Source organism: Aquarana catesbeiana, linkage group LG01 (genome assembly GCF_042186555.1).
Source record: "Aquarana catesbeiana isolate 2022-GZ linkage group LG01, ASM4218655v1, whole genome shotgun sequence".
NCBI classification, from domain to species: domain Eukaryota; kingdom Metazoa; phylum Chordata; class Amphibia; order Anura; family Ranidae; genus Aquarana; species Aquarana catesbeiana.
Genome location: NC_133324.1, coordinates 19,598,962 through 19,609,002, shown reverse-complemented (window position 1 = coordinate 19,609,002; position 10,041 = coordinate 19,598,962). Strand labels below are relative to the sequence as shown.

General features: G+C 43.5%; 1 protein-coding gene across 1 annotated transcript; it reads left to right on the top strand.

Moving 5' to 3' along the window:
• The first annotated feature begins 310 nt into the window (after positions 1-310).
• On the top strand, positions 311-7,724 carry LOC141124166 (probable N-acetyltransferase camello). Its single transcript, XM_073612244.1, has 2 exons — positions 311-391; positions 6,146-7,724. Exon 2 carries the CDS (start codon positions 6,154-6,156, stop codon positions 6,817-6,819), a length of 666 nt encoding a protein of 221 aa, XP_073468345.1. The 5' UTR covers positions 311-391; positions 6,146-6,153; the 3' UTR covers positions 6,820-7,724.
• Positions 7,725-10,041: the final 2,317 nt, after the last annotated feature.

Genomic DNA, 10,041 nt, shown 5'->3' with positions numbered 1-10,041 from the left:
ATTCTTTTATTTTTTTTAAGGGGTAAGGTTAAAGTTGAGGGTTATTTTATTGTTACTTAGTATTAATTTATTGATTTTTTTATTTTATTTATGCATTTTATTTATTCATTTATTATTATTCATATAATAATAAATAAAATAAAAATAAATAACCCTAACCCCAACTGTCTACAATGACTCAGCAATCTGAGAAGAGCCATAAACATGCTCATAGGCAATGTGAGATGGACTGTGGCACCAGAAGGGTTAATACTCAGGATGAGCTACAATGTAACGCTCCTTTGCTCCGGCTCCCTCTATAGGCTGCAGTGAGGTCACATGACACTCCAGTATATAGACTGGTGGGAGTGATCAGGAACTGTAGAGGACGTGGAAACGTGTCGCCTATCAGGTATAACACGGCTGATGTAGTACTTAGAATGGAATGTCCACCATACAGTGTATAGATGTCAATGTCTGGGAAGAGCCATTTATACAACTCATGTTAATATCTTGTAGTGAACAAACTCTGAACAAGACAGATATATGAGGGGGGTCACCAGAGCTGGAGGAGGCTGATCTCATCAACTTCTATGGAGCTGCTAAAGCTTCAGCAGGGGGTCAGAAAGAACTACAACACCCAGCATGTCTCTAGAGGAAGGGTGAAGAACTACAAATCTCAGCATGCCTTGGTGGCGGTAGCTTTTGCAGTGTTTGAAATCCCTCCATGTTTTGAGGGGTGGGGTGGGACTACAAACCTCAGCATGCTGTGGTAGAATTACAAGTCTCAGGTTTGTGCAGTGCTAAAAATCCCTCCATGTCTTGGAGGTATGGAACTACAAACCTCAGCATGCCTTGGTAAGAGGACTACAAGTCTCAGCTTGTGCAGTGCTAGGAATCCCTGCATGACCTGGGAATAGAGCTTCAGATCTCAGCGTGACAACTACAGGTCCTAAGTGTGTGCAGTGCTAGATATCCCTCCATGTCCTGGGAGTGGAACTACCAATCCTAACATACACTGGTAGCAAGGCGGATAAAAATCCATGATTTAAAAAAAAAAAAAAAAAAAATTGGTTTTGATTTTAACCACTTAAGGACCGAGCCTCTTTCTGAGATTTGGTGTTTTTCAAGTTAAAAACAGTTTTTTTTGCTAGAAAATTACTTAGAAAAAGAATAAAAATTATAATTATAAATATATATATATATATATATATATATATATATATATATATATATATATATATATATATATATATATATATATATATATATAATGTTTGGGGGTTCTAACACCCTAGAGCAGGGATATGCAATTAGCGGACCTCCAGCTGTTGCAAAACTACAAGTCCCATCATCCTCTGGGTGTCATGCTTGTGGCTGTCAAAGTCTTGTTTTGCCTCAAGGGACTTGTAGTTCTGCAACATCTGAGAGGTCCGCTAATTGCAGAGAATAAAAGAATAGCCTAGAATGGCGGTCGTTGCAATACTTTTGTTGCAACACTTTTTGTCACACCGTATTTGCGCAGCGGTCTTATAAGCGCACTTTAAAAAAAAAAAAAAAAAAAAATCACTTTTTTGATTAAAAAAATAAGACATTTAAGTTAGCCCAATATTTTTTTTATTTTGTGAAAGATAATGTTACGCAGAGTAAATTGATACCCAACATGTCACGCTTAAAAGTTGCGCCAGCTCGTGGAATGGCGACAAACTTTTACCCTTAAAAATCTCCATAGGCGACGTTTCAAAACATGCACCCTGTAGAATTTTTGAGTTACAGAGGAGGTCTAGGGCTAGAATTATTGCTCTCACTCTAACGATTGTAGCGATACCTCCTATGTGTGGTTTGAACACCGTTTTCATATGCGGGCGCTGCTCACGTATGCGTTCGCTTCTGCACACGATCTCGACGGGGCGCATTTAAAAAAACTTTTTTTTTTTTCTTATTTATTTTACCTTTTATTTTTAATTTTTACACTGTTCTTTAAAAAAAAAAATAAAAAAATAAAATATTAAGAGTAAAAGTGACCCAATTTTAACTTTTTTTTTGTAAACATCCCTTGTAATAGAAAAAAAAAAGCATGACAGGACCTCTTAAATATGAGATCTGGGGGTCAAAAAGATCTCCGTAATATCTCTAAACCGTCCCATTCCTTCCTTCCCAGATGCCAAAAAGCTGGTTCATGCCTTTGTCTCCTCCAGACTGGACTACTCTAAAGCACTTCTCATTGGGATTCCTAGACAGAGTCTGCAGAGGCTTCAGTACATCCAAAACTCTGCAGCAAGGATCTGATGAGAGTGCGGAAACATGAGCACATTACCCCCATTCTCCTCTCACTCCATTGGCTTCCCGTCTCCGCCAGGATTGAGTACAAGGCTTCCCTCCTCACACACCAATGTATCCATGGACATGGCCCCCCGCCCTACCTTAACCGCTTCAGCCCCAGAAGATTTTACCCCCTTCCTGACCAGAGCACTTTTTTGCGATTCGGCACTGCGTCGCTTTAACTGACAATTGCGCGGTCGTGCGACGTTGTACCCAAATAAAATTGAAGTCCTTTTTCTTCCCCGCAAATAGAGCTTTCTTTTGGTGGTATCTGATCGCCTCTTCGATTTTTATTTTTTGCGTTATAAACAAAAAAAAAAGAGCGAAAATTCTGTAAAAAAAAAAAAATTTTTCTTAGGTTCTGTTATACAATTTTTTTTGGCCAAAATTTATACTGCTACATATCTGTGGTAAAAATAACCCAAATCGGGCCCCCTAGTGGCAACAGGGCAAAGCGACTTTACATAACACCGTTTCGCCCAGCCGTGCCATTCTGCCGCAGTACAACTGTGGTGGCTGGTCGGCATTGTGGTTAAAGAACTTCTCAAACCACAACACGTCCCCTCCGCTCCACTCACTCAAACCTTCTTCATATACCCAGAACTAGACTCAGGACCATGGGAGACAGGGCATTTAGTGCAGCTGCCCCGCGCCTGTGGAATGCCCTACCTGACACCTTGAGGGCTCCTCAATCTGCTGACTGTTTTTAAAAAAAAAAAAGAAGGTCTTAAGACTTTTCTTTTTAGCAAAGCTTTTTGTCCTTTTTAGATGTTTGTTTCATCGTATAAACTGCTCATTTTTCTTTTCTTTTTTTTTTTTTTTTTTTTTTTTTTATCTGTAGCACTTTGAGATCTTTTGATGAAAAGGGCATTATAAATAAAATGTATTATTATTATTATTATATTTACATTAAATGAAATTAAAAAAAATGGTCATTTGAAAAAATTAACCACTTGACCACTGGGCACTTAAACCTCCTTCCTAACCAGAACAATTTTCAGCTTTCGGTGCTCTCACATTTTGAATGACATGTCATGCAACACTGTACCTATAAAATTTGTGTCCTTTTTTCACACAAATAGAGCTTTTTTTGGCTTGTAGTCCACTCAACAAGACATGATGAGTTTAGGTTAGTAGTCCCACCACCATAACATGTAGTCTGCCTACCAGTCAGGGTGGTTTTGATTTAAATCAAGTCAATTTAAATCACTATTTAATCTACCAGCTTGTAGTCCACTCAGAGTGGAACTATAAATTCAAGCCTGCCTTTGTTGGAGATTAAAAATTCCAGCATACCTTTGTAGGAGGACAACGTGTGTGTGTGTGGTCCCTCCCCGGTTGGGGGGACTACAATGTTCACTTGACTCGTAGCCTCCTTACCCGCTTGGTAAGTTGAAAGTCTGTTAGTACCATATTTTTGGTGATGAAAGGCACAAGTACCAATATGTATTTTAACATATATGAATGGCGCTTGGGAAAGGACGGAGAAGCTTATATGTGTGTGCGCGCGATCATATATTTTTTTTATATATATTTTTTATTACATCATCTATTACATATTTATACCTCCCTTTAGACATGTGCCATCACCATATCTTGCAATGCCTTGTATCTATAATGCCGCACATAGAGCTTTTATCTCGGCCAGCCGCTTGTTTGTGTTACAGCTGGCGCACACACATATAAGCTTCTCCGTCCTTTCCCTATCACTACACTTGAGAAAGGAGCGCACATGCGCCTTACGGCCGTAGCGCATGCTCTGAAACGCGTTGTCTCCTCCACTCGGCTGACGTCACACACTGCCCCTGCGAGCTGTCCTCTCCTTCCCCTGCACGAGCGGCGGCTCCCATCCCGGGTCTCTGCTCTCGTCTGCAGCAACGGATCAGTGACACCGCCTCAGCCTGTGTTCCATCTGCAGCCTGTCACCTGTTACTGACCCACAGAGAACTGTTTCTTGCCTATATGTAAGTGGCTATATTTTATGTTACTATATTGAATAAAACAGTTATACTTAGAGGCGCTCTCCTCTCTTTCTTTTAAACATGTATTTTAACTGGTCAGGATCTGTGGCAGCTGGTGAAGTTTTAGGATGGGGCGATAGACCCCGCCCTTCCTTTTGACCTATCCCACTTTTCATAAGCCCCACCCCTTATAGAATCCACCCACTCTGTCCACTCTATTCCAATTGCTTCCACCCATAGTGTCAGGAGTATACAGCTCCAGCATCACAGAACATGGTATACAGCTCAGCCTCACAGATCAGGGTATATAGCTCAGCCTCACAGATCGGGGTATACAGCTCAGCCTCACAGATCAGAGTATACAGGTCAGCAGGGGTGGCTGTGGGCTTGAGGCACTGACACCTCCCCCCCACCACCCCCGGAGCGGGGCTCAGGCACTCTGAGGGTACCCATCAGCTGCATCAAGTCAGATACACTCACTGTTCAGGTATCCTGATGGCTATTGTGTCCAGGCTGCCTGCAGCTATGTTCCTGTGATATTTGTCTGGCAGGGCGACAATAAAGAAACTTGAAAAGCATTCATCTCGTTGTGGTGTGTGGCCATCATCTTCTTTTTGTATATCTGAACACAATAGCTGGCAGAGGAGATTCCTCCATCCAGGGTGTTCATCAAGGATAAGATGTCAGCAACTTTTTGTAGGAGAGGATTTGACCATCAGCATTCCAATTGGGAATCTACACAGTAAAAGTAATTGAAGAGTGTCCTTCCATGAGGTAGCAAAGGCATAATCAATTCAATTTACAGTAAACCCGTCAAGTCCTGAGAATTGACTCATAACACTAAAGTCCTATGTCTTCAAGGAGCTTAGTTTTTGCCTCAACCATTCAACAGTCCTGTGGCAGAATGAATTCTCAATGAGGTTCCTGCATTGGACTATTGAATGACGGCATCTAGGATGGATGATAAATTGGGCAGATGTCAAAGCCTTGTGAACAGCATTTGTCTAAGTTCCAGGGACATCTCAAATACATTAGGCATTGATATATGTACTTCCCAACCACAAATTCAGTTTTTATAATGTAGTATCTCAGGTACCTGTTAGAACCAGATATGGTCCTAATGGAAGTAGTCTGCCATTATAGAGCTAGAATCCCTGCCCCTTTTCCCCATATCAAGAAGATTCTCAGTTCTGGGGTTATTTCTGCATCCCAGTATATCAAAGTTGCATATTTAAGCAGTCCATTCGATCGAACTGTAAGGCTGGCCATAGGTAAGTCTCTTTTTCCCCCATTTAACCAGCAGGCTGAACAAAAGAAAAGGACTTGATTTCACCATCCACACATTCAAGGTTTGATGGAGAAATCCCCCTCTACTGAATTATTGTATTATGATTAGGGGGAGACTTTCCAGCTGTCAGGAACACGCTGATCAGCCTTGCAGGCTATAGCCAGTGGCGCTGATCGAGACAACAACATTTCCCAACAGGCAGCTTGGATACAAGTCGATCAATGGATCAACTTGTTTACAACGTCCCTGTTGGAAAATTGACGCTCGATCGGTGCTGCTGGCTATGACCGGCAGTGCTGATCCAGGTATGGATCCATTTATATATGTTTCAATTAAAGTATGGGCAGGCTGGTTGTACACAAGTGGAACGACCAGACTGCCCATACCTTAATGAAAGTTCACAGGTCCCTGCTGAACTGACCAAATTTTGATGTATGGCCTTCTATGGAATTTCCAGGACTGTCAACTTTTGGGGTTAGGACATTTTTTTTTATCCTTGGGGGTAATCTGTCTAATTTCCAATACATACCACAGATCACTGTGAAATGAAATATCTGAAACAGTGCTGAATATGTTTTTTTTTTATGGCCTACAGAACAAAACATGTCTGATTACACCATTCGGCTGTACAAGGACTGTGACTACGATATAGTGAGGGAGCTGTTTGCAGAGGGAACGTTGGAACATACTCGAGTGGCCTTCAAACATGGACTCTCTCTGACACATATCCGGATATTTTTGCTGGCTCTTTTCCTTGTTACATTCTTCATCACTGGATCACTGACCATATCCTTCATAGTTCTCCTCCTGGTCTTCACTGCCATGTGGTTTGGCACTAGAGACCTCTATGATCACTATGTTCGACATTCCCTAGCCAATGACATGCTGGATATCCAGAAATTCTACATGCAAAGGGACGGCTACTGCTTCTGGGTGGCCGAGTCTCTAGGAAAAGTTGTCGGGATGGTGGTAGCCATTCCATCAGCTCACCCAGGAGGGGAGAACCATATTGAACTGAGAAGGATGTCTGTTGCCGAGAGCCACCGAGGCAGAGGAATTGCCAAAGCACTATGCAGAACGGTCATTGATTTTGCTCGGCAGCGTGGTTGCAGTGCAGTGGTCTTGGAGACAACATTGGGCCATCAGGCAGCTCATGGGTTATACAAGGGCATGGGTTTCAAGTGGCAGCATTCAACGTTTCTGAAACACCCACTGGCTAAATATGTAGATTTTAAATTTTTGTTCTATAAATATGATATTACAACATAAAAATACTTTGAAAAGGTACTATTGAATGTCAAACCTTTGCAAACTTCTGTTTAGTGTGCACAATGCAACGCAGTGGACTTTTCACAAGAGTATTGCTGCCAGAAAACACTCCTATGAACCAAGTTATAGGGCATTACAAGAGATCATTCGAAGTTGTTCACATTACATTATTGTGATTATATAATTTATGAAAATTATCTGACTTAAAAATGTACAAAAATCTTCAAAATACATCAACATATGTAGTACTGATAATCCATAATATTAAAAGTGAATACTATATGCAGATTCTTTTTTTTTTTAAATTGGGGGGGTTGCGATTTCTAAATATATATATATATATATATATATATATATATATATATATATATATATAATAAATAAAAGGAGTGGGATCCTGAGGTAGCGAGTCTTTGAGTCTTTCACAAAATACCATCATATGGTTACATACTTGAACCCTGTGTTTTTAACCACTTGTCGACCGTGCTGTAGCCAAACGATGGCTACAGCAGTTGGCCATTTCTAGGAGGGTGTCAATAGACATCCCCAAGAACTCCGCCCCTCCATGCAACGAGCACGCTCTACTGATATGTCCTGCTCATAGATTGGGGTAAATGGCAAATCACAGCAGCCCTTTACCATGTGATCAGTTGTGTCCAAAACACATGTAAACCTTTCCTCCCATGCTGTCTCTGTTGGAGGAAAGGAGAGCCCTTAACCGGCAAGGCTGTCAGGAGATCGTTCACACTGATAGTCAGTGCCCTGAAATGTTGTCGGGTACTACTGATGCTTGCACATTTCTCTGATGTTTGTATATTGGTATATACTGTTTTCCATGTATGTGGACTGACCCATATTCACATTGTATGCATATTTTGCATATTTTATTGGCCTGCATTTATCGCTGTTGTGTTTTATATGTGCAATAAACTGTAATAAATCTACTTTTTCCCTCCCCGTCTTTCAGGACAGCCACATTGAGAAACCTTGGCTCCTCCTCTTCCTTGGAAACACTGCACCAGCCCCCATAAATTTTCACCTCCCCCTGCCAGCCTCAGTTATTTGTGTTTCCCCCGATGGGGAGACGCTGCGCTAGGAACCAGGCCTAAGCAGTCATGGAGACTGGGGGCTGTATTTTGCAAAAGTCCCTACCTAAGAGACAGGGGTTCTTTAGGGCAGCGGCAGGGTACTTACCAGCCGCATCTTGTCTGCCTCCCTTGCTTCACCGAGCGCTGGTGGAAGTCCGGGGGGCCCTCTTTCACAGCCACAGGGCTGTTTGCAGGAGGCATCTCAGTTCCCCCTGTACAGTGTACAGGCCGCAGATGGAACCAGGCGGGCCGGATGGCTGGTGACGTCATTTCCGGCGGGGGGGGACGGGGGGGATGTGTTTCCTTTGACCCGCAACTTCCGATTCCGGGTTGCGCTGTGCTGATAGAGGGCCAGGCACAGGGGCTGGAGAGGAGTCGATAGACTCCACAGGCCACTCCACCAGCATGTCGGAAGCAGATGCTCAGACAGCACTCAGTGATACCAGCTCCAGCCATCCTAAAGGTAAGGGCACCCTGAGGAAGGGTTCCCCCTCTACCTAGGTTTTCCCTCCCCCCTCATGGTTCCTGTAGTGGGGGAGGGGAAGGAACCCCTCTAGGTGGGCAGGGGGGGGGGGGGGCCCAAGTCCCTCATTCTCTAGGATGGACTTGGCTCTTCCCATAGTTGTATCTCTATGTGATGTCTTCTGGGGATATTGAATGGTGTTTTGTTTTTTCCATGTATTTCAGAAATCTTCTGAGAAAAAAAACCCCACATAGCTCTAAAAGAAGGTGTGCCTCCTGTAGGGATACCCTAGGGGAGGCTTGGAAAAAGGTCTTAGGTAAGGACTGTATTGATGCACTAGTTAATGAAAGAGCAACTGAGCAGGAGTCGGGGTTAGCGGCATCAGTCAAGTAATTATCCTCAACTTTTCAATCATTTAAAACCCTGTTTGAGGGTTTACAGGTTCCCCTTAAACCCTCACATGCATTACAGAGTACAACCCCACTTTTAGCACAGGGCTCTGCATCTTCCCAACCTGGGGCCACTACTTCAGCAGAGGAAGTGGCGGGCGCTTCCAGAGAGGAAGCTAGGGAGGAACTAGACAATGCTACCTCCAGTTCTCAGGATGATTCGGAGGGAGAGAATAGGGACGGGGAGTCCAGAAAACCCTCAAGGTACAAGTTGTCCCTTGATGAGGTAGAGGACCTCCTGGGGGCTGTCTACATCACCCTGGGTATTCAGGAAGACATAAAAAAAATTTCTCCAAGACCAGATGTATAGGGGCTTAAAGGAACAGAAAAAGAAAGTCTTTCCTGTTCATGAGGTCCTAATAGAAACGGTCAAAAAGGAATGGCAGGATCCTGAACGGAAACCCTTCTTTTCGAGAGCCCTGAAAAGAAGATTCCCAATTTTGGATGACCCTGCCTCAATCTGGAACAAGAACCCCAGATTGGACGCAGCATTCTCACAAGTGTCCAGACACACAGATCTGGCCTTCGAGGATCTAGGAGCTCTGACAGATACCATGGACAAGAGAATTGATTCCCTGCTAAAAAAGACCTGGGAATTAACTCTAGGTAATCTGAAACCAGAGATAGCGGTCACTGTGGTGGCCGGTAACCTCGAACACTGGCTTACACAAATTCAAGCTCACATCGAGGCAGGTACGGCTAAAGAGATTATTTTGTCATCCTTTCCGACTATTCTGCGAGGGGTTGCATATATAGCGGATTCTTCGGCTGAGTCGATTCACATGTCAGCCAGGACCGCTGTACTAGCCAACTCAGCCAGAAGAGCCCTCGGGCACAAAACATGGCCAGGCGACAATGCCTCAAAAATCAAACGGTGTGGCATTCCGCTGACCTTCTCTTTGGCCCAGGTCTAGAGACAGTATTAGACCGTACCGCCGATAAAAAGAAGGCGTTCCCAGTGAAACGAAAACCCCCAAATCAACCCAAGAGGGGGTTTCGTCCACAAAAAAGAAAGCCTCCCAAGCTAGAAGGGAAAAAGACTTGGAGCCAAAGGAGGAAGCAAAAAAGACTTGGAGCCAAAAGGAGGAAGGGAAAAAGACTTGGAGCCAAAGGGGAAGGGAAAAAGACTTGGAGCCAAAGGGGTAAGGTAAAAGGAGGAGCGATTTTTCGCCCCCCTGAGCAGCCCCGTAAGACCCAGTGACTCACTGGTCACAGTGGGAGG